This window comes from Polypterus senegalus, chromosome 13, assembly GCF_016835505.1.
Source record: "Polypterus senegalus isolate Bchr_013 chromosome 13, ASM1683550v1, whole genome shotgun sequence".
Taxonomy (NCBI): Eukaryota; Metazoa; Chordata; class Cladistia; order Polypteriformes; family Polypteridae; genus Polypterus; species Polypterus senegalus.
This window is the reverse complement of record NC_053166.1, coordinates 97,633,218-97,658,894: the sequence shown is the minus strand read 5'-3', so window position 1 is coordinate 97,658,894 and position 25,677 is coordinate 97,633,218. Positions and strand designations below refer to the sequence as shown.

Sequence of the window (25,677 nt, the reverse complement as noted above, 5' to 3'; positions counted from 1 at the left end):
GAGTCTTTTACAGCTCTGGAGGAATTTTGGCCCACTCATCTTTGCAGAATTGTTGTAATTCAGCTTTATTTGAGGGTTTTCTAGCATGAACCGCCTTTTTAAGGTCATGCCATAGCATCTCAATTGGATTCAATTGACTAGGCCACTCCAAAGTCTTCATTTTGTTTTTCTTCAGCCATTCAGAGGTGGATTTGCTGGTGTGTTTTGGGTCATTGTCCTGTTGCAGCACCCCAGATCGCTTCAGCTTGAGTTGACGAACAGATGGCTGGACATTCTCCTTCAGGATTTTTTGGTAGACAGTAGAATTCATGGTTCCATCTATCACAGCAAGCCTTCCAGGTCCTGAAGCAGCAAAACAACCCCAGACCATCACACTACCACCACCATCTTTTACTGTTGGTATGATGTTCTTTTTCTGAAATGCTGTGTTCCTTTTATGCCAGATGTAACGGACATTTGCCTTCCAAAAGTTCAACTTTTGTCTCATCAGTCCACAAGGTATTTTCCCAAAAGTCTTGGCAATCATTGAGATGTTTCTTAGCAAAATTGAGACGAGCCCTAATGTTCTTTTTGCTTAACAGTGGCTTGCGTCTTGGAAATCTGCCATGCAGGCCGTTTTTGCCCAGTCTCTTTCTTATGGTGGAGTCGTGAACACTGACCTTAATTGAGACAAGTGAGGCCTGCAGTTCTTTAGACGCTGTCCTGGGGTCTTTGTGACCTCTCGGATGAGTCGTCTCTGCGCTCTTGGGGTAATTTTGGTCGGCTGGCCACTACTGGGAAGGTTCACCACTGTTCCATGTTTTTGCCATTTGTGGATAATGGCTCTCACTGTGGTTCGCTGGAGTCCCAAAGCTTTAGAAATGGCTTTATAACCTTTACCAGACTGATAGATCTCAATTACTTCTGTTCTCATTTGTTCCTGAATTTCTTTGGATCTTGGCATGATGTCTAGCTTTTGAGGTGCTTTTGGTCTACTTCTCTGTGTCAGGCAGCTCCTATTTAAGTGATTTCTTGATTGAAACAGGTGTGGCAGTAATCAGGCCTGGGGTGGCTACGGAAATTGAACTCAGGTGTGATACACTACAGTTAGGTTATTTTTAACAAGGGGCCAATTACTTTTCACACAGGGCCATGTAGGTTTGGATTTTTTCTCCTAAATAATAAAAACCATCATTTAAAAACTGCATTTTGTGTTTACTTGTGTTATATTTGACTAATGGTTAAATGTGTTTGATGATCAGAAACACTTTGTGTGACAAACATGCAAAAGAATAAGAAATCAGGAAGGGGGCAAATAGTTTTTCACACCACTGTACATATATATCTACATATATACATATACACACACATATATATAATATACTATATATATATATATATATATATATATACACATACACATATATACATATACTGTACATATACACAAACATATATATATATATATATATATATATATATATATATATATATATATACAGGTGCCGGTCATAAAATTAGAATATCATGACAAAGTTGATTTATTTCAGTAATTCCATTCAAAAAGTGAAACTTGTATATTAGATTCATTCATTACACACAGACTGATATATTTCACATGTTTATTTCTTTTAATTTTGACGATTATAACTGACAACTAATGAAAGTCCCAAATTCAGTATCTTGGAAAATTAGAATATTGTGAAAAGGTTCAATATTGAAGACACCTGGTGCCACACTCTAATCAGCTAATTAACTCAAAACACCTGCAAAAGCCTTTAAATGGTCTCTCAGTCAAGACTACACAATCATGGGGAAGACTGCTGACTTGACAGTTTTCCAAAAGACGTCCATTGACGCCTTGCACAAGGAGGGCAAGACACAAAAGGTCATTGCTAAAGAGGCTGGCTGTTCACAGAGCTCTATGTCCAAGCACATTAATAGAGAGGCGAAGGGAAGGACAAGATGTAGTAGAAAATAGTGTACAAACAATAGCGATAACCGCACCCTGGAGAGGATTGTGCTCTGTCTCTGGGTATGTCAGAGGACTGGGACTGCGTGAAGTGGGTTTTAGCCTCACTTGGGGAGGCAAAAAGGGAGGGTGGGGGGTTAAGGGGGGAAGAGAAAGAGAGCAGGCCTGATCTATACCTAATCTATCCTCTCAATCTTTATAATTATAACTACCAACGTAATAATAAGCTGCATGGCAACAACTCTAGGGGAAACAGGAAATTAAGACCGAAGCTGTCTCACTTCCAGTTAAGACTATAAAATGACATCAAAAACTCAGAATCAGTGTCTCCATGATGGGACAGTTAACTTCGTAAGCTGGAATGTTAAAGGCCTGAATCACGAATTAAAGAGAAAGAAAGTACTCTCTCACCTAACAGGTCTAAATGCTAAAATAGTATTTTTACAGGAAACCCACTTAATAAGCAAGGATCAGTTCCGCTGCAAAAGACTGGACTGGCCAAATGTTCCATTCTAGTTTTACGAAGAAAACTAGAGGTGTGGGAATTCTCATACATAGAACTGTACCATTTGTAGCATCAGATGTAGTATTGGATCCTGAAGGGAGATATGTAATGGTCATGGGAGACTTATCTAACTGTAAATGATCTTGATAAATGTTTATGCACCTAATGTTGATGATAAGGAATTTATACAAAATTTATTTGCATCCTTTCCCAATCTGAACACTCATAAAGTTATAATGGCTGGGGACTTGAATTGTGTTCTAAATCCACTTTTAGATAGGACTTCCTCCACAGGGGGAACGGCATCTAACACCGCAAAGATAATTACAAAGTTTATAACTGATTACAACTTATTAGACCCTGGAGGTTTTTAAACCCAAATTCAAGAACATATTCTTTCTACTCACCAGTACATCATTGCTACTCAAGGATCGATTACTTCTTTATAGACAATAACTTCTTGCCTAAGATTAAATCTTGCAAATACGATGCTATTGTTATTTCTGACCATGCACCTATGATCTTGGAGCTAAAATTACTAAGCCCCATACACTCACCCTGCAGATGGCGCCTCAACCCGCTTCTATTAGCTGACGTGAATTGTACTGAATTTATATCCAAACAAATCAAATTCTTTCTAGAGACAAATACATCCCCCGAGATCTCTGCAGGAATACTCTGGGAAACTCTTAAGGCCTTCTTAAGAGGACAGATTATCTCATATCTTTCCCACAGAAATAAATCCGAGGCCAAGAAAGTAGCAGAGATAAAAAGCGAAATTATTAAAATAGATGAAGAACACGCCAGACTACCAAGCGAGACTCTACATAGGAGAAGGCAGGCTCTACATTCGGAATTAAACCTCTTGACAACTAAAGAAACTGAACAACTAATCTACAAATCCAGACATCATTACTATGAACATGGGGAGAAAGCTAATAAGCTTTTAGCTCAACAAATTCACAAGCAAGAAGTGCAATGCAATCTCGGTAATCACTAACACGAACAGAGATAAAATTGTTGAACACAAAAATATAATGCACACTTTCAGAGACTACTATAAATCCCTATATACTACTGAGTTTAAGGAAGACAATACACAATCTAATGCATTTCTGGATACATTACAGATACCACAAATAGAACATTAGAACAATCTAGACGAGAACAGGCCATTCAGCTCAACAAAGCTCGCCAGTCCTATCCACTTGTTTCCTCCAAGAAAACATCAAGTCGAGTTTTGAAAGTCCCTAACGTCTTACTGTCTACCACACTACTTGGTAGCTTTGTGTAAAGAAAAACTTCCTAATGTTTGTGCGAAATTTACCCTTAACAAGTTTCCAACTGTGTCCCCGTGTTCTTGATGAACTCATTTTAAAATACAAGTCTCGATCCACTGTACTAATTCCCTTCATAATTTTAAACACTTCAATCATGTCACCTCTTAATCTTCTTTTGCTTAAACTGTAAAGGCTCAGCTCTTTTAATCTTTCTTCATAATTCAACCCCTGTAGACCTGGAATCAGCCTAGTCGCTCTTCTCTGACCTTTCTAGTGCTGCTATGTCCTTTTGTAGCCTGGAGACCAAAACTGCACACAGTACTCAAGATGAGGCCTCACCAGTGCATTATAAAGGTTGAGCATAACCTCCTTGGACTTGTACTCCACAGATCGTGCTATATAACCTAACATTCTGTTAGCCTTCTTAATGGCTTCTGAACACTGTTGGAAAGTTGATAGCTTAGAGTCCACTATGACTCCTAAATCCTTCTCATAAGGTGTACTCTCGATTTTCCGACCGCCCATTGTGTATTCAAACCTAATATTTTTACTTCCTATGTGTAATACTTTACATTTACTGACATTAAATTTCATCTGCCACAAATCTGCCCAAGCCTGTATGCTATCCAAGTCCTTCTGTAATGATATAACGGATTCCAAATTATCTGCTAATCCACCTATCTTGGTATCATCTGCAAACTTAACCAGCTTGTTACTTATATTCCTATCTAAATCATTTATATATATTAAAAATAGCAGCGGCCCTAGCACTGACCCCTGTGGAACACCACTCTTAACATCGCCAGTTCTGATGAGGTTCCTCGCACCATCACCCTCTGCTTCCTGTGTCTGAGCCAATTCTGCACCCATCTAAAAACATCACCCTGAACTCCCACTTCTTTTAACTTGATGCCCAACCTCTCATGTGGCACCTTATCAAATGCTTTCTGAAAGTCCAGATAAATAATATCATAAGCTCCACTTTGATCGTATCCTTTTGTTGCCTCCTCATAGAATTCCAACATGTTAGTAAAACACGACCTCCCTCTTCTGAACCCATGCTGACTGTTCAGAATAACTCCTGTCCTTGCCATGTGTTGCTCAATCTTATCCTTAATAATTCCTTCCATTAATTTTCCTGTGATGCTTGTTAAGCTTACTGGCCTATAGTTGCTTGGATCTGCCCTGTCACCCTTTTTATATAATGGGATGATATTTGCCATTTTCCAGTCCTTTGGAATCTCTCCAGTGCACAGTGACTTCCTAAAAATATGTGTCAAGGGTTTATATATGTACTCACTAGCCTCCTTAAGAACACGAGGATAAATATTATCTGGGCCTGGTGATTTGTTTGATTTCATCTTATTTAATCTGAGCAGCACTTCTCCCTCTACAATTTCCAAATCCCTCAGTACCTCCTTAGTAGTTGCGTTTACCTCTGGCAGGTTATCCACTTGCTCACTTGTAAACACCTCAGAAAAATGTAAGTTTAGGGCATCTGCTATTTCATTGTCTGTATCTTTTAATTCCCTTTACTATTCCTGATGAACTTGACCTCCTCCTTAACTGTTCTTTTACTACTAAAATACTGAAAGAATCTCTTGGGGTCTTCTTTGCCTTATCTGCTATATTCCTCTCCAACTGTCTTTTAGCCTCTCTGATATCCTTCTTAATGGTTGCCCTCATTTTCTCATACGCTACGGTTCTCTTTGCAGTCATTAGTCTTATATGCCTTATACAGCAGTTTTTCCTTTGCAACTTCTTTTTAAATCTTTATTAATCCATCGTGGAGTTTTTTTTAGTTTCCTATTACTTCCAAATTTAGGTATGTATCTGTCCTGCATTACATGTAAAACATTTTTAAACCTGTTCCACTGCTCCTCGACTGTCTCCACATTTAAAAGCTTATCCCAGTCTATCCTACTTAGACTTTGTTGCATCTGCTCAAAATTAGCCCTACTAAAGTTCAACTTAACAATTTTAGTCTTTGCATCTGTACTCTTACAAAATACTGAGAATTGTATTACATTATGGTCACTTGACCCTAGTGGTTCAATCACCTCTACCCCCTCAATTCTATCCTGATTATTACAGAATACTAAATCCAGATAGGCTTCACCCCGTGTTGGTGCTTTAACATGCTGTGTTAAAAAACAGTCGCTGATTACTTCTAAAAACTCCTGCTCTTGTGCTCCTCCATCTGCAAGGTTATCCCAGTTAATATTTGGATAATTAAAGTCCCCCATGACTATAATATCCCCTGTAAACTTGCCTTTTTGATATTACTAAAAAGATGTGTGTTGAAATTACTGTCTGAATTGGGTGGTCTATAACCACTCCTAAAATAAGACCTTTTTCCCTAATATTTTCCAGGCGAAGCCACATGACCTCATCCAACTGAAGATGACTTACATTTAAACCCTGTTTGGCATAAACAGCAACCCCACCTCCTTTACTGTTCTGTCTATCCTTCCTAAATGTGTATCCCTCTATGTTACACTCATCCCCATCTTTGTTATTTAGCCAGGTTTCCGTTATTGCTATAAATAGATGCTTCTAGTGTGGAGGAACTTGATAAACCTCTGACATTATCAGAATTACTAGATGCTATAAAGTCACTCCAAGGCGGGAAAGCAGCAGGCCCTGATGGCTACCCTGCAGAATTTTACAAGAAATTCTCCGCTCAGCTAGCTCCCCTCCTATTAGCAACATTTACAGAAGCCAGAGATAACCAATCTCTTCCACAAACCTTTCGCCAAGCACTAATCACTGTCTTTCCAAAACAAAATAAGGACTTATTACAATGTGCATCATACAGACCAATTTCACTTCTGAATAACAACGTTAAAATACTCTCTAAAATCATAGCTAGAAGGATGGAGAAAGTGCTCCCCTCGGTAATATCACAAGACCAAACTGGATTTATTAGGGGCTGGCACTTATCTTCAAATCTTCGACGCCTGTTTAATGTAATATACTCACCAACTAAATCAAACACCCCAGAAATATTATTATCATTGGATGCAGAAAAGCATTCGACATGATTGAATGGAAATGCCTTTTTACTACATTGGTTAAGTTTGGGTTTGGCCCAAAACATTTGTGCATGGATTAAATTACTGTATACTAACCCAGAAGCTTCAGTTTGCATCAACAACATTTGCTCAGACTACTTTAAACTAGAACGTGGCACTAGACAAGGATGCCCCTTGTCACCGCTGCTGTTTGCGATTGCCATTGAACCACTGGCAATACATTGTCAAAATACTGATCAGATAAAGGGGATTAGCAGAGAAGGACTGGAACAGAAAATCTCATTATATGCAGATGACATGGTACTGTATATATCGGACCCAGAAAATTCTGTGCCTGCAGTCTTAGCAGCACTCACAGAATTTCAAAAGATCTCTGGTCTCAGAATTAATCTGAATAAAAGTGTACTCTTTCCAGTGAATTCTCAAGCATATAATATTAGATTAGATACCCTACCTTTTATCATTGCAGAACAGTTTAAATACCTAGGGGTAAACATCACAAGTAAACATAAAGCTCTATATCAACAAAATTTCGCGTCTGCATGGAAAAAATTAAACAAGACTTGCATAGATGGTCAACCCTTCATCTCACACTAGCTGGAAGAATTAACACTGTTAAGATGAATATTCTTCCTAAGCTCCTTTTTATTTCAAAACATCCAATATACATTAATAAATCATTCTTTAGCAATTAGATTCAACAATAACCTCATTTATTTGGAATTCAAAACATCCACGCATCAAAAGAGCGACCTACAAAGACAAAAGGCAGAAGGCGCATGGCTCTACCTAACTTCCAGTTTTATTACTGGGCAGCAAATATACAGGCGATAAGAACCTGGACACAAATAGAAGAACATACACAGGCTTGGACCGCAATAGAAGTAAAATCCTGCAGTACTTCTTTGTATTCCTTGCTCTGTGCTCCAATAAACACACGCTATCGGCAATATACTAATAACCCAATTGTGCTCCACTCACTTAGAATCTGGAACCAATGTAGAAAGCATTTTAAGACGGAGAAGCTTCTTTCTGTGGCACCTCTGCAAGAGAACCACCTCTTTCAACCTTCACAAACATATGCAGTTTTTAATATCTGGAAAAAATTTGGAATTAACTTGCTTAGAGATCTTTATATAGACAACGCCTTTGCATCCTATGAACAATTACATTCCAAATTTAACATTCCAGCTACACATTTCTTTCACTATCTTCAAATCAGGAACTTTGTTAAACAGAACCTTCCAGATTTTCCTCATCTTGCACCCTCATCCATGCTGGAAAAAATATTGCTCAATCTCAAGGACTTAGACTCCATCTCTACAATATATAAAATCATTTTACAATCCCTTCCTTTCAAAGATCCAAGAGGACACTGGGAAAATGACCTCTCAATTAATATATCAGAAAAGGAGTGGAAAGTAGCAATGCAGAGAATTCACTCAAGCTCCATATGCGCAAAGCATACAATTATACAACTCAAAATTATATATCGAGCACATCTGTCTCACTAAAACTCTCCAAAATGTTTCCAGGGCATGATCCAACCTGCGACGTTGCAACCAAGCCCCAGCCTCACTAGGTCACATGTTCTGGGCCTGCACCAAATTAACATTATTCTGGACAAAAATTTTTAATTACCTCTCAGACAGCCTTGGACTCACAATCCCTCCTAACCCATTAACAGCTGTGTTTGGGGTTCTTCCAGAGGGTCTTAAAGTGGAGAAAGACAAACAAATTGTGATTGCATTCACTACACTGTTGGCACGCAGACTTATTCTGATAAACTGGAAGAACCCAAACTCTCCTCTTTTAAGTCAGTGGGAAACTGATGTGTTATATTATTTAAAATTGGAAAAAATCAAATACTCAGTTAGAGGATCTGTACAGACTTTTTTCAAAACATGGCAGGATCTAATCAGAATATTTTAAAATAAGTTTATAAAGCACAGAGAATTTATTAATTTAGGTATTTTTACAAGCCTTAAATTTTACACCGTTTGGCTTGCTCTCTCTCTCAAGGGTGGGGATCGATCTGTTCTTAGCATAATTTTTTTTTTGTAAAAACTTGATTGCTATGTATTGATTGTAATAAAATTAATAAATAAAAATTTAAAAAAAAATAAATAAATAAATCCCATACTGATGCTCTGTGCAAGAGAAGACAGAGCCGACTATACTTCCTTAGAAGGCTGGCATCCTTCAACATCTGCAATAAGATGCTGTAGATGTTCTATCAGACAGTTGTGGCGAGCACCCACTTCTATGCGGTGGTGTTCTGGGGAGGCAGCATAAAGAAGAGGGATGCCTCACGCCTGGACAAACTGGTGAGGAGGGCAGGCTCTATTGTAGGCACGGAGCTGGACAGTTTGACATCCATGGCACTGTTTTACATACGGGCACTGAGCAGGCGGCTGTGAATCATGGAGAATCCACTGTATCCACTGAACAGTATCATCTCCAGACAGAGGAGCAGCTTCAGCGACAGACTGCTAGCACTGTCCTGCTCCACTGCAGACTGAGTAGATCGTTCATCCCCCATACTATGCGACTCTTCCACCCGGGGGAGGGGGTAAACATTAACATTATACAAAGTTGTTGTCTGTTTTACCTGCATTTTTATCACTCTTTCATTTAATATTGTTTTTTATCAGTATGCTGCTGCTGGAGTATGCAAATTTCCCCTTGGGAGTAATAAAGTATCGATCGATCGAGCTGCAGATTGTTCACTATTTATGGTGCATTTATGTAAATTATATGTGAAAAAATGGTTGATGGGTGGGTGGGTGCTTCTGTGAACCACAGAACAGTTTGGCCTGGTGACATCATAGCAAGGCCATGAACTAATGGGGGCCACAGCAGTACACTTGTACAGTACACTTGTATTTGAACCATTACAGCACTCCTTTGAACACATGGCCTTGGTTTACCCATTTCAGCTGTAACCTAGGTTACCTTAAGAGGCATAAATTAGTGGGCCGTGTTTTGTCTTTTTTTTTCTCTTCTACTTAAATTGATTTCTCTGCACTTTTATAAAGACAAATAACTTGTATATACTTTGGTCCTTAAACTAAAATCCTTAAATAATTAATTTATGACCTTATGGGAAACTCAACACTAGTTATAAAATTTTCTATACAGGATTCCTCTGAAAAAAGGACGCAGGTGGGGATGGATGATGCTGGACAATGGTATAACTGTTGAAGAGCTGCAGAAACTGGATAAAACAATGGGTAGTTCTGCTGAAGTGAGGAACACATCAACTTTTGAAAGGCTGACCAATTTCATGGATGTAAGAATTCTCTTTTGTAATGTATGAGATGAAAAGATCGTTTAAAATGTATGGGATAGACTTGAAGCCTCTCAATCACCCATCATGGAGATGTCGCTTGGTTACTTAATAAATAATAAACTAAGTGACATGTCACTTGGCTGCAAGCTGAGTCTCTCTGAGCTGTGTTCTTAGCAAATCACATGAAAGATGCTATATAGAAAAGAATGAAGGATTTATGTTTTAATGTACTTAATAAAATGTATGGTCACTTGGTTTCAGGAAAACGGTACATTGAATCATTTGTAAAACATTGCCAGATTTGAATTTAACTACATATATAACAGCAGCAGAGTAGGTGCCTACATTGTACAGTATATGTGGAGGATTAAAGTAGGCTAGGATCTTCATTCAGGGGAATTTATTTTACAGTGTAGTGCCTTAAATTAGACCCTTAACTTTAATTAAGCCACTTACTCCTTTTTGATAAAACAGTATCCTAAAAACTCAAAATTAAACACCTGTGAATTATTTACTTTAATATGCAGGAATTTTAAATTCCTTTTCTGAATAAAATGGTTATAGTGTCCATAATCCTTAGGGAGTAAACACTTCTGAATCCAGGGCAGAATGGGTGATGAGATGTGCCTAAAACTGTTTTGTAATTTAGTTGCTTTCTACTGCATTTACCTGAATTACTTTGAGGCTGATCTCCAAGGAAAGCCGTTAACATTACTTTAAACCTGTGCTTTAATCCAACAGGCCCAGTACTATGGAGAAATTGAGATTGGCACTCCCCCCCAAACGTTTACTGTGATATTCGACACCGGCTCCTCCAACCTGTGGGTGCCTTCCTCGAAGTGCTCGTTCTTCAACCTGGCCTGCTGTGAGTGATTTTTGAGCTTTTTACTGTCATCAGACAGGTTTGCTAAATAGAATACCACAAGGATCAATATTCTGCTTGGGTAAATTATTTATATAAGATGTAATGTTGGCTTAATTTTTTGCTGCCCTCATATCATGGAGTAAGATGTAGTAAATACTGTATGTGTCATGTGTTTTAATATATAAGGGTAATATTGTTTAATCGTCTTCTTCTTCTTTCGGCTGCTCCCGTTAGGGGCTCCCACAGTGGATCATCTTCTTCCATATCTTTCTGTCCTCTGCATCTTGTTGTGTTACACCCATCACCTGCATGTCCTCTCTCATCACATCCATAAACCTTCTCTTAGGCCTTCCTCTTTTTCTCTTGCCTGGAAGCTCTATCCTTAGCATCCTTCTCCCAATATACTCGGCAGCTCTCCTCTGCACATGTCCAAACCAATGCAATCTCGCCTCTCTGACTTTGTCTCCCAACTGTCCAATTTGAGCTGACCCTCTAATATACTCATTTCTAATCCCATCCATCCTTGTCGCACCCAATGCAAATCTTAGCATCTTTAACTCTGCTACCTCCATCTCTGTCTCCTGCTTTCTTGTTAGTGCCAACGTCTCCAACCCATATAACATATACCTGGTCTAAGTTCTGTTCTGTAGACCTTCCCTTTCACTCTTGCTGATATCCATCTGTCACAAATCACTCCTGACACTCTTCTCCACCCATTTCACCCTGGCTGCCCTCTCTTTTTCACATCTCTTCCACAATCCCCATTACTCTGTACTGTTGATCCCAAGTTGTTAAACTCATCCACCTTTGCCAGCTCTACTCCTTGCATCCTCACCATTCCACTGACCTCCCTCTCATTTACACACATGTATTCTGTCTTGTTCCTTCTGACCTTCATTCCTCTTCTCTCTAGAGCATATCTCCACCTCTCCAGGGTCCCCTCAACCTGCTCCCTACTATTGCTATAGATCACAATGTCATCAACTAACATCATCATCCATGGGGTCTCCTGTCTAATCTCGTCTGTCAACCTGCCCTTCAACATTGCAAATAAGAAAGGGCTTAGAGCCAATCCTTGATGTAATCCCACCTCTACCTCCACCAGACCTCACCGCCATCACACTTCCCTCGTACATATCCTGTACAACTCTTACATACTTCTCTGCCACTCAAGACTTCCTCATACAATACCACAAATACTCTTGAGGCACCCTGTCATATGCTTTTTCCAGGTCCACAAAGACGCAATGCAACTCCTTCTGGCCTTCTCTATACTTCTCCATCAATACCCTTAGAGCAAACATCGCATCTGTTGTGCTCTTTCTTGGCATGAAACCATACTGATGCTCACTAATCATCACCTCACTTCTTAACTAGCTTCCACTACTCTTTCCCATAACTTCATGCTGTGGCTCATCAATTTTATCACCCTGTAGTTATTACAGTTCTGCACATCCCCCTTATTTTTAAATATCTGCGCCAGTACACTTCTTCTCCACTCCTCCGGTATCCTCTCACTTTCCAAGATTCCATTAAACAATTTGGTTAAAAACTCCACTGTCATCTCTCCTAAACACCTCCATGCTTCCACAGGTATGTCATCTGGACCAACAGCTTTTCCATTTTTCATCCTCTTCATACCTGTCCTTACTCCCTCCTTGCTAATCCATTGCACTTCCTGATTCACTATCTCCAGATCATCCAACCTCTTCTCTCCCTCGTTCTCTTCATTCATCAGCCACTCAAAGTAATCTTTCCATCTGCTCAACACACTCTCCTTGCTTGCATGTTTCCGTCTTTATCCTTTATTACCCTAACCTGCTGCACATCTTTCCCAGCTCGGTCCCTCTGTCTAGCCAATCGTAATAGGTCCTTTTCTCCCTTCTTAGTGTCGAACCTCTCATACAACTCATCATACACCTTTTCTTTAGCCTTCACCACCTCTATCTTCACGTTACGCCTTATCTCTTTATACTCTTGTCTACTTTCTGCATCTCTTTGACTACCCCACTTCTTCTTCACCAACTTCTTCCTCTATATACTCTCCTGCACACCCCATTCCACCACCAGGTTTTCTTTTCCTCCTTCCTCTGTCCAGATGTCACGCCAAGCACCCTTCTTGCTGTCACCCTTACTACATCTGCTGTAGTTGCCCAACTGTCTGGTAACTCTTCACTGCCACCCAGTGCCTGTCTGAGCTCCTCCTTAAACTCAACCTTGCAGTCTTTCTTTTTCAACTTCCACCATTTGATACTTGGCTCTGCCCTCACTCTCTTCCTCTTCGTGATCTCCAGTGTCATCCTACTGACCACCATTCTATACTACTTAACTACACTTTCCCCTGCCACCACTTTGCAGCCTTCAATCTCCTTCAGATTGACTCTTCTACCTAGGATGTAATCTACCTGTGTGCATCTTCCTCCACTCTTATGCATAACCCTATGTTCCTCCATCTTCTTAAAATACGTATTTACCACAGCCATGTCCATCCTTTTGGCAAAATCCACTATCCTCTGACTTTCTTCATCCCTCTCCTTGACACCATACCTACCCATCAACTCCTCGTCTACTCTGTTCCCTTCACCAACATGTCCATTGAAATCTGCTCCAATCACCACTTTCTGCCCCTTGGGTATACTGTTCATCACTTCATCCAACTCACTCCAAAAATCTTCTTTCTCATCCATTGCACACTTGCGGGGCATATGCATTAACAACATTCATCATCACACCTCCAATTTCCAACTTCATAATCATTACTCTGACACTCTTTTCACCTCCAAAACACTCTTGACATATTGTTTCTTCAGAATAACCCCTACTCCATTTTTCCTCCTATCCAACCATGATAGAACAGTTTGAATCTCTTGCACACACAGTATTGTTTAATATACAATTTAAGTTGATGGCATTTTTTTAAGCAGATATAGAAAACAATTCAAAGTGATTTGGAGTGCATACTCTAGAGTTTGGCAGTAAAAATAATTGTTTTCAAGAGCAGTATGTAAATTAACATAACACTAATTGCATATGGTTTTTTTGCTTTTTTTGTCTTTCCATTTTGTAATAGGGTTGCATCACCGCTACGATTCTGGAAAGTCTAGCACCTATGCCAAGAATGGAACACAGTTTGCTATTCATTATGGTCGAGGAAGTCTGTCTGGATTTCTGAGTAATGACACTGTCACTGTGAGCGACAAAAGCAACTTGTAATTCTTTTTGCTTTCCTGATTAAGTAGTTTGACAATTGAGAGATTCTTAGCAGTTTCCTCTGTAACATTTCACACAGGATACTTGTGTTATACATTATGACATTGTAGGGAGATGAGTGTGTAATGACCGACCCCTTACCTGGCCGGCAGCCACACTACCAAGACCCATGGCCTGGATAAATTATTGAGGAAACTTCAATCTACCAAGCCTTACCACTGAAAAATAACATTTTCCCCCGATTGATGGTTAAACACCAGCAACACAATATTCAAATGTAAATCAGGTGCAGTAATATATTGGATGCAGCAAAATGACAAACACAGTACTGTATTATAAATCCCCGACTCAATATATATATATATATATATATATATATATATATATATATCCCTCCACCACACCAGCAATGTGAAAAGCAATGTATATGCAATAATAAATCCTCCCTTGTCCCTGCACACGAATAACAAACACACAATACAAGTAATAGCAACGAATGATAACTGAGATGATAATGAACGTGAAAAATGTCCGGGTAAATAACTGTCCAAATTACTGATAACTTTCCCAGAATGTTTGTGTTTGATTCTCCTGAATGAAATACTGGAACAAGCTGACCGTGATTCCTCAGCGATTGTAGAAAATAATGTCCAACCCCGGGGTTTCTGGAGATGAATCCGTTGCAATCCGATCTGTTTAAATAATAATGAGCCACCCCGCAACAGCCTTCCCCGTTTCTTCTTACAGGGGTGACATTTAAACAGACACATACTAGTTTAAAAGGGGTGATGTGAGGAGACGAGACGTGACAGAGTGCAAACACAATAAACAACACTTATGTGCCCCGCTACATTTGTAATTTCATATTTCCACCCCAGGGTCAGCAGATTATTGCAGGTGATGGAATGTAGGATCTCTGTTTGTATTTTCTGGCTGGGAAGGAAGAAATATGAGGAGATCTGTACAATTTATGAAAAGGGTTCATAATTTGGAGAAAGTCTACATTAACACTTTCACTTTCTCTGTTGTGGTTCGAAACATGGCCGAAGACTTACTTTCACCATGATGATAGACACGCTTGTTGAAATAAACAAAATGATACAATATATAACATCTGCTCAATAATTGCCATTAACGCATGTGATTACTTCGCAAAATTTTTATGCAATTACATATTTTAGATCAGCCCCTAAGTTTATTTTATTTAATTTGACTGCACTTGACATGTTGCTAATTAACAAGACAGTCTATTAATAGTAGTAACAGGTTACCAGTGCTTGATCGTTCTGCTTGTTGTTTCTTCATTATCTTCATCCACACACAATAGTAGAGTTTCGACTTATAATACCGGATAGTTCTGTACTGGAGCATGAAATGCTGTGTACCGTATTGAATTAATAAGGGACATGATCTGTCCCATATTTTGTACATATCATTTCATATATACACTAGCTGTTCAAAGTGCTGAGAATAACGTGAAACTATTAAAATCAAGCCTATAAATATATTGTAACAAATAAAACTATGCAATAACCCATGCAAATTGCTAATACTGATATTTTCATCAGTTTGAGACGAAGGTTAGGATAGTTAGATTTATTTTTTAATTCATAAATTATACATTTTATGACAATATGCAATTTAAATCATCTAAATAAATCGCCCTATGTCTATGATCCATAGCTGTGGTACTTATGTAAGTTTTTTATTTTTCAGTTTTTCCTGGTTTAGGTTATCATCTTGATCTGTAATACAGCAATAAATGTTGCAATATTCTTTTTTCTCTTTGTTCAAGGAAATAGATTTATGTTGATTACAAGTTTGAGTTTCTTATCTCTACTAGAAGAAAAATATAATGTGAAGAAAATGCACAGTTTGTGAAGAATTATATATTATGTGAAGCAAACCAGGGGGCATACAGACACCCTAACCCAGACACAGATTCAACACAACACCCGGTTTGTTTACAGTTTAAAGTGCACAATCACCAGCACTAACACACCAATACACAGTCCCTTCTTGCCGCCAGTCCACCCACCTCCACTCCTCCTCAGGCTTTGTCTTCTTCCTCCTGACTCTGGCCATTCAATGGAGTGAGTTGGCTCCACGTCTTTAGGTCCCAATAGTGTTCCAGGTGGCTCATCAGTATTACCTGGAATCACTCCAAGGTGTGCTGGAAGTCCTCTATAGGGCTTTGCAGCTCCCCCTGTCGGCCACCACGGAACCTAACAGGGCTTCACCAAACTCCAGTTCCCGACATGCCCTGCGGGGGTCTGTGGTGCCACAGCCATCCAGGAGGGCTGCCCTGTAGTGTCCCAGGAGAGATATTCCCTCCCCTATTCCCTCTCCACTGCTCCTTCCATTCTTTTGGCATCCCGGCCAGGTAGTGGCCGAGGCCACCCATCACACTGCCCCTCCCTCAGCTGAGCCTTGCTGGGTGAAGTGTCTTGTCCTGTAAAGGCTGTTCTATAGAATAGGGAGCTGCTCTCGTCCAGGCCATGGTGTCATCCTGTAGAATATAAACACAAGTGGAATGGGGAGGCGCTGCACGATGCCTTCTCCAGGCTTCTAAGGAGATCTTCTCCTAGCAGTGTCTCTACCCATGACCAACTTGATGGCACTTGTAACAGTGCTGCACCCCACCAAACATCTTTGCTGTCCGGACATTCAACCCCCGCCTGGGCTTCTTCCCCATCGGGTAGGAACAGTGCTTTTGTGGCACTGTGGGAACTCCTGCTCTTCTTCGCACTCAGCTGGGGCTGGACAGCCCCTTCGCCCCCCCGGGAGAGTGTCCCTCTATCACACCGTGAGCACAGGAGCTCACATGCAGTGGGTGCCCACTGCTTTCAAACCCGCCTGGGCTTCTTCCCCATCGGGTGGGAACAGTGCTTCAGTGGCACTGTGGGAATTCCTGCTCTTCTTCGCACTCAGCCGGGGTTGGACTGCCCCTTCACGCCCCCGGAGAGCGTACCTCTATCACACCGCAAGCACAGGAGCTCACATGCTGCAGTGTTTGGAGACCCGGTCTTCATTTCCGGATCCTCCTTATAATCTGGGGTGTGGTGACAGTCTGAGTCTCTCTGAGACAAGAAGAGACCCCATGCTGTCTGCACCCCTCTCAACTTGTGTGTGACTGCGCTGGCATTTGGGGTGTAGAGCGATTTGGGTGCCAGCACATACAAGCTGACCCCTCTCTTGCGCCTCAGCCATTTCCGCCTCCCACCGCACAGTCCATCATCACACAGCGATCCATTGTCGGACTCCTGGCTACTCGAATTCCATCAGGAATTACTTCCAGATTCAATTTGCTCAGGTTTCCATTATTATGTACGGTACAGGAACCACTCGTCAGTCCTGCCACGTCAAGTTGGTTGGAGAGTCCCTTCGATGGCAACTCGTCCGTCCTCTCCATCCTCTCCATCCTCTCAACTGCCTGCTTCAGCAGGTCGATTGCCTGTAAGAGAGACTATTAAGGTTGGAGGACAGATTCCAAATCCTATACAGTCAAGAGCAGGATAATTATCTTGGCTGGCAGTAGATTCGGGGTTCTCTTATCCTGAGCCACTAGCCAAGAGCCATCGAGCAAGTGCACATCCTGCATGTTCATCGGCCCCACTTGTAGCCAAGCATCTACAGGGCTCCGATATATGCCGTCCGCTCTCTTACCTGCTTCGTGGAGGGCATGAAGCCCCCCACTGAGCCCTTCTCCCTCGGATTGGTCCAGGCAATCCTCCTCCGGCGGACATCTTTTGGAGAGCAACAGGTGCAGATCTTCCTCTAAGTTTGCCCTGCCATCACACCTCAGATCATAATGGTTTGGCCATCTGGGCGGATCTGCACGTTCACTGTCTATGAGGTAGGTTTGCAGAAAAGAAATGCATGTTCCCTGGGGCAATCAGTCCCCGGGTCTGACACCTACCTCCTACCGGATTCTTTTTTCCAGTGTGTGCGTCTTCCGTCTGGCCTCTTCTTCCGCTAAGCCGATCCGGCTGCTGCATGCGCCAGTGGGTAAGTGGGTGCCCACTGCTTTCAACCCCTGCCTGGGCTTCTTCCCCATTGGGTGGAAACAGTGCTTCTGTGGCTATTTTTTTCTTTTTGGTGCGGTTTCAGTGCCTGCCACTGACGAGCCACGTGTGTGTGGGTGGCTGTGCTGCTGCGGGTGAGCGCCTTTGCACTACTGTATGCGTCACGCTGCTGTGTCCGGTTGGGCCACAGAATTATTTAAGGGGCTCCTGCCAACAGACTGCCAGAAGTCCCATCTTGGATGCCATGTGAAGCCACCAGGAGGCATACAGCCACCCTAACCCGGACACACACAGGCAGGACACCGGTTCAACACAAGTAAATTGTTGATGACTCCCACCAGGGAATCCATGGTTTTTATATGATTGTTCCCAGGTCAGCTGGGCGAGCTTATAGGGAAGACTATTTATTAATATGGCACAGGACACTTTTTCAACAATTTTTGCTGGCATTTTTCTTATATGGCCGTAGCCAACACCTGACTTTCTGCCACAGTGTCATTGCCTGTGTTTGGAAAGACCCGAGGCGCCGCCACCTTTGTCAAAGGATTTTTCCTTTATGGGGATTTTGGGGTCAGTCCTCATCCTCAGGAGCCCATAACAGGTCTCCACTGTGTTATTTTCTGAACCTGGCCCTCCCCTGTAGGTCCTCTGCCTACAGTCCCAGGTTCTCTTTAGGGAGAACTGGGTCAGAACATGCTCCAGGTACCCCAACACATACCATCAGACCCCAACTCGGCAACACAAGAACAGTACTCTCCTACCTGATAGGTCTTCAGTTGTTTGGGATGTGGGTGTGTTGAGACTTTGGGTTGGTTTGGCTTCCGGCTCCAAAATGAGGCCATCCTGCCAACTACGCCACTGTAAAAGAATGAGCCTCAACACACTGGAAAGGTATTGGGCAGCTACCTGAATATTGTCCCTGGCTGCAATAGGCAGAGTGGTAGCTCTGAGGCTAGGGATCTGTTTTGGAAATCGGAAGGTTGCCGGTTCAAATCCTGAAAATGCCAATAAGGACTGTGCTCTGTTGGGCCCTTGAGCAAGGTCCTTAACCTGCAATTGCTGAGCGCTTTGAGTAGTGAGAAAAGCGCTATATAAATGCAAAGAATTATTATTATTATAAAGAAAACAAGTTGTTATTGTTGTGGTCAGGTTGAGTTCCAGGACTAAACTGATGAGGTTTTATATGCCGTGAACTTCACAATGATGGCATATGGCCAGTATTGGAAGTGATTTCATTCTGGGCGCTGGAACTAGAACTGACGTCAGTCTGGCCACTGGAAGTGATGATAAATCAGGCAGGTTTTACTGTATTTGCATGCAGTGATAACAGAAGTATGTTTAGAGCACCCCGCCAACCCGGGCCTGGCAGGTAATTACCTCCACTTGGTCCACCCAGCTCCCTCTTAGTCTCCCGTGTGTGACAACATGTAGGCTTATAGGTAAATTGACCTAAGTAGATTTTGATACGCTAGAAGACATTAACTGATATATCTTCCACATAGATAAAACTGAAACCATGAAAGAAGTACAAACCAGATAAAATTCAAGACATTGAATTAGAACAGAATTGCAAACTATCTAAAACTGTTTAGTGGTCCATTAGTAAAAGAACTGAACAATTAATTGTCATATCAACAGTTAAAAAATAAACTTTTTACAATCTACACCACAATGGTATTAGCATTATTGCTTAGCCCTGAAATATGAGTGGAAGCATTCAAATAGCATGTGATTTTTCTTATGTGATTAGTCAACTGTACAAAACACATTGGCCATAAAGAAAGATAATACTTAATAAAATTACCTGAATCAATTCCTTGCTGTTTTCAAATTACTGCATTTAACTCTTTATTTAATTGTGTTTTCCTTCCTTTTCAGATTGGAGACCTAGTTGTGACCAATCAGTTGTTTGGAGAAGCAGTGAAACAGCCAGGCATCATGTTTGTGGCAGCTCGTTTTGATGGTATTTTAGGAATGGCCTACCCTGTGATATCTGTGCAAGGATCCCCTCCATTGTTTGATACTGCAATGCAGCAGAAGAAGCTGCCACAGAACATTTTCTCTTTTTACTTGAACAGGTATTATATGGTCTAAATCCAAATTAAACTGGTTTGATGAATGATGTATGAACATATGAACAGAGGTGGCCCGCATGCTTTCTTTACTCTATTTCTTTAGTTGTTCTTATCATTGATTCTGTGCAGAGCTTTAATAAATTGAGCATTGAGCCTTATAGACAGTTCATTGGATGAGGGCATACAAATAATGTTTAACAGGAATAACAAACTCAGCTGTTTGTTTGATGAAACACACCTCACTCTGTCAGGTTTATGAATGCTTTTACTCTCTCTCTCCTGGTTCCCTAGAGCTTTTCTCTTAAACTTCAGATGACTAGATTAGTTTGGAAGGCTATCCTTCAGCAAATCTTTCTGGTATTTCCAGATATTTCTGTCTGCTTAGCACAACCATTCTTAAAACGAAACAAAGTCATCTTTTTCTGACTGTATAAATGTGAAACAACTTGCAAAATGACATCAGGAGGCAATCATTGTTCTAGAATAATATGACTTAAGTGCTGGATGCACCTTTCACATTTAATACTAGAATTCCTGAAGCCTATGAAAAAAATGGCCCTTAAATCCCACACCTCTCCATCAGTGTCTTTTGTTATGTGTTGATCAGCACAAGCAGCAAGCAGCCTGCTCTGCCGTTCCCCACCTTGACAAAGCTCAGCATGGGCAAAAAGCTCTCCCAGCTCAAGGCTCCTTATAATGTGAAGACTTTAGTCCAAATATCAAATAAACATGTGCGCTTTTATCACTTTTTTTGCCACACTTTAAATTGGGCTTATTTTAAAACCTACATACAGTGCATCCGGAAAGTATTCACAGCGCATCACTTTTTCCACATTTTATGTTACAGTCTTATTCCAAAATGGATTAAATTCATTTTTTTCCTCAGAATTCTACACACAACACCCCATAATTACAACATGAAAAAAGTTTACTTGAGGTTTTTGCAAATTTATTAAAAATAAAAAAACTGAGAAATCACATGTATTTACTGTAAGTATTCACAGCCTTTGCTAAATACTTTGTCAATACACATTTGGCAGCAATTACAGCCTCAAGTCTTTTTGAATATGATGCCACAAGCTTGACACATCTATCCTTGGCCAGTTTTGCCCATTCCTCTTTGCAGCACCTCTCAAGCTCCATCAGGTTGGATGGGAAACGTCAGTGCACAGCCATTTTAAGATCTCTCCAGAGATGTTCAATCGGATTCAAGTCTGGGCTCTGGCAGGGCCACTCAAGGACATTCACAGAGGTGTCCTGAAGCCACTCCTTTGATATCTTGGCTGTGTGCTTAGGGTCGTTGTCCTGCTGAAAGATGAACTGTCGCCCCAGTCTGAGGTCAAGAGCGCTCTAGAGCAGGTTTTCATCCAGGATGTCTCTGTACATTGCTACAGTCATCTTTCCCTTTATCCTGACTAGTCTCCCAGTTCCTGCCGCTGAAAAACATCCCCACAGCATGATGCTACCACCACCATGCTTCACTGTAGCGATGGTATTGGCCTGGTGATGAGCAGTGCCTGGTTTCCTCCAAACGTGACGCCTGGCATTCACACTAAAGAGTTCAATCTTTGTCTCATCAGACCAGAGAATTTTGTTTCTCGTGGTCTGAGAGTCCTTCAGGTGCCTTTTGCCAAACTCCAGGCGGGCTGCCATGTGCCTTTTACTAAGGAGTGGCTTCCGTCTGGCCACTCTACCATACAGGCCTGATTGGTGGATTGCTGCAGAGATGGTTGTGCTTCTGCAAGGTTCTCCTCTCTCCACAGAGGACCTCTGGAGCTCTGACAGAGTGACCATCGGGTTCTTAGTCACCTCCCTGACTAAGGCCCTTCTCCCCCAATCGCTCAGTTTAGATGGCCGGCCAGCTCTAGAAAGAGTCCTGGTGGTTTCGAACTTCTTCCACTTACGGATGATGGAGGCCACTGTGCTCATTGGGACATTCAAAGCAGCAGTAATTTTTCTGTAACCTTCCCCAGATTTGTGCCTCAAGACAATCCTGTCTCAGAGGTCTACAGACAATTCCTTTGACTTCATGCTTGGTGTGTGCTCTGACATGAACTGTCAACTGTGGGACCTTATATAGACAGGTGTGTGCCTTTCCAAATCATGTCCAATCAACTGAATTTACCACAGGTGAACACCAATTAAGCTGCAGAAACATCTCAAGGATGATCAGGGAAAACAGGATGCACCTGACTCAATTTTGAGCTTCATGGCAAAGGCTGTGAATACTTAAGTACATGTGCTTTCTCAATTTTTTTATTTTTAATAAATTTGCAAAAACCTCAAGTAAACTTTTTTCACGTTGTCATTATGGGGTGTTGTGTGTAGAATTCTGAGGAAAAACATAAATTTAATCCGTTTTGGAATAAGGCTGTAACATAACAAAATGTGGAAAAAGTGATGCGCTGTGACTACTTTCCGGATGCACTGTATATATGTTTGGTATCATTCTTTTCAGAATTTATTGAACTTTAATGTGATGTTGTTCGATTTACTGATTCTTATTTCATTTTTAAATTCTAAACTAAAATATCAAGAAAGTTGTGGTTTTTGTCAGTTAAAACGAATGGATCGTTTATTTAGTCTCTTATAAATACTCAAGCATAATGGACCTTGGTTTAACAGGAATACTCCAGTCGGTAAGAGAGTAAATATTTTATTCTCATTTCATGATTTTTACTCATTTACTCACTTAAATAACAATTTATTTTTCTTTTACATATGTATAGAATTTTGTGATTTTTACTCCAATAAATAATAATTTTTATTTTGTACATTTACAGATTTTACTAATATTTTGGCCGTAACTGGTGGTTGGGCGCCGAAGGTACCAGGAGGGCTTGCCCCCCTAGTTTATTTAAGAATATAACCAAAAAAAAATTGATTTACATGTGGCTTTGAATGAGTTAAAAACTCGAGCTCAAATGTCAATCAACAGGGAGTTTACACGTATTCTTGAATGGTGCAGAGGTAAGAACTGCTGCCTTATAACCCAGAGGTCCCAGGTTTGAGACCAGGCGCTCCACGTTTTGAGTAGTGAGCAGGTATTATTATTATTATTTCTACAATATAATAAAAACACACATTTGATTTAAGTTTGTAACACCTGGTGTAAATTTTGTCTACTTGTAAAAACAAGCACTTGTTTTTTTATTATTCAATTTTATTCTGTCAGTGACGTTCATGTTGTACAACGAACTTGCCCCTCCCTGTCTGAGTTGATTGCATTTATCTCCATTCTTTTCACAAGAGCAGCGATGACCACAGTTGGTGCTGTGGCTGACGCCTACTAGAACTATCTGTTGTACCAGCAATCAGAGATGCAATGTCCCGTGACCACTATTAGACTACCATATGGCATTTGCACTTTGACAACAAAGACACCCAAGCAAAACATGTGAAAAACGACAGATCTGCTGCAATTTTGGACATCTGGCAACATTTTGTTGGGAACTGTGTTTTGAGTTACAACCCAAGGCAAAGACTTTCTGAGTCTGTGGTCATAAAGCTTATGGAGCTATTTCTGGACAAATGTAGAACCATAACAACAGACAGCTTCTTCACAGCATTTTCCCTGGGTAATAGACTGCTGTACCATGATACAACTCTGCTTGGCATCTTAATTAAAATGGGACTTCCACCTGCAGCTATAGTCGCTTTAGTACGCAAGCAGTTTGCCAGGCTAGAGTTTAGATTTGGCAGTGCCATGCTGACAGTGTATATGCCCAAAAAGAAGCCTTTGAGTTCAGTCTGTAACAGCTGGTGTAAAGTTTTGCATCCTGTAAAAGATATTGCTGAAGCGGTATAACCAGACACACAAACACTGGTGAATCATGTCTTCTTAGTATCTTGTTGTTACTTTAATTTTTTGTTATTCAATTTTATTCTTGAGTTAAAGCACTCTTGTTTCATTATACCTTTGCGGAAGTGTTTATGTTATATTCCAGTCTCCACTTGAATGAGATTGAATCCGTCTCTGCCTCTCTCACGCATGTGCATCATTATTTGAAAATGCTTTGCTATTCCTTATTGATACAGTTGACTGTCATTTCTTTCTCTGTTTATGTTGTCAGAGATCCAGCTGGTCAAGTGGGTGGAGAGTTGATTTTGGGAGGTGTTGATTCCAAGTATTTCAAGGGAGAATTCCATTATGTCAATGTTACACGCAAGGCATACTGGCAGATCAAAGCTGATGGGTATGTAAGGTTGCATTTGCTATTGACTTTTTTGTCAATGTGTAACATTCAACATTGCCTCCTGAGCAGTAACCCGATCACTACACTTAATTCTGAGATTTATGTTTCCTCATATGGGATAACAGTAAAGTATCAGAAACCACAGCACAAGTAGCTGTTAAAAAGAAACCTCTGTACTGTATGTCTATGGAGGCTGGTTAATGTAGCTGACCTATAGGAATCAGAGACATGATGCAATAGTGAGATCATTTCTCCCCACATCTCTGTCTTAGTTCTTCCTCTACACTTTTCTCACTGCACCACATTTGATATCTATCCATCCATCCATCCATTTTCCAACCCACTGAATCTTAACACAGGATCACGGGGGTCTGCTGGAGCCAATCCCAGCCAACACAGGGCACAAGGCAGGAACCAATCCCGGGCAGGGTGCCAACCCACACCAAAATTAAAATTCTGCAACACATTTATGTATATATAACAAGCTAACCCTACACATTGAAATTCTTGGCTTTACTAATGCTGATGTCAGGCATTCTAGACTCCTCCAGTACTGCTTGCTCCCTTCCTAGAAGTTTTGGAGTAAATACTGCCTGGGGAATGATGCTCAATACTAAGGTCCTTTGAACTCGGACAATTAATAACACAAAAGCATTGGTGGCCATGTGTGGGAGAAAAATATCATTTTTCCTTAGTATTGAAATAGGGGCCCAAATTACACCTGTACTCTGCTAACACTCAGACCCTAATAATTATCTTCTCATAACCTTGCATTTACAAAACATGTATCCCCTTGCACTCCTCACATTTTCTGATCATTTTTTAAGGATCTCTCTTGCTTGACATGAGACACCATAGTAATTTCTGTGATTATCTCTCTTATTTAGAATTAAAAACCAGCTGTCTGGAATTTTAGCCTGGTCTACTTGGCAGAGTTACTTCATGACAATTCCAATTACACAATGTCTGACTCTGCTTATTTTGTCTATTGAATCTTTTTAGGATCTCTGTTGGGAAACAGTTGTCACTATGCAAGGGCGGCTGCCAAGCCATTGTGGACACAGGCACTTCTTTAATAGTTGGTCCAACTGAAGAGATTCGTTCTTTGCAAAAAGCAATTGGGGCCAAACCACTTTTCATGGGAGAGGTAAGAGCCAGTAAAATGCAGAGAAGCAAGAGTATTAAAACCTATGAATTAGTGTTGACTTTTTAGTAACACAACCCCAAACTCTGCTTTTTGATT

At 40.8% G+C, this 25,677-nt stretch overlaps 1 protein-coding gene across 1 annotated transcript in view; it reads left to right on the top strand.

Moving 5' to 3' along the window:
* The window catches only part of LOC120543325, a 124,476-nt gene that overhangs the window by 46,775 nt on the left and 52,024 nt on the right, over positions 1-25,677 (top strand). The window contains exons 2-7 of the mRNA XM_039776361.1: positions 9,913-10,063; positions 10,805-10,928; positions 13,999-14,117; positions 20,042-20,241; positions 24,312-24,434; positions 25,437-25,591. Of these exons, the coding sequence (XP_039632295.1) occupies positions 9,913-10,063; positions 10,805-10,928; positions 13,999-14,117; positions 20,042-20,241; positions 24,312-24,434; positions 25,437-25,591 (872 nt within the window). The remainder of the gene's footprint in view (positions 1-9,912; positions 10,064-10,804; positions 10,929-13,998; positions 14,118-20,041; positions 20,242-24,311; positions 24,435-25,436; positions 25,592-25,677) is intronic.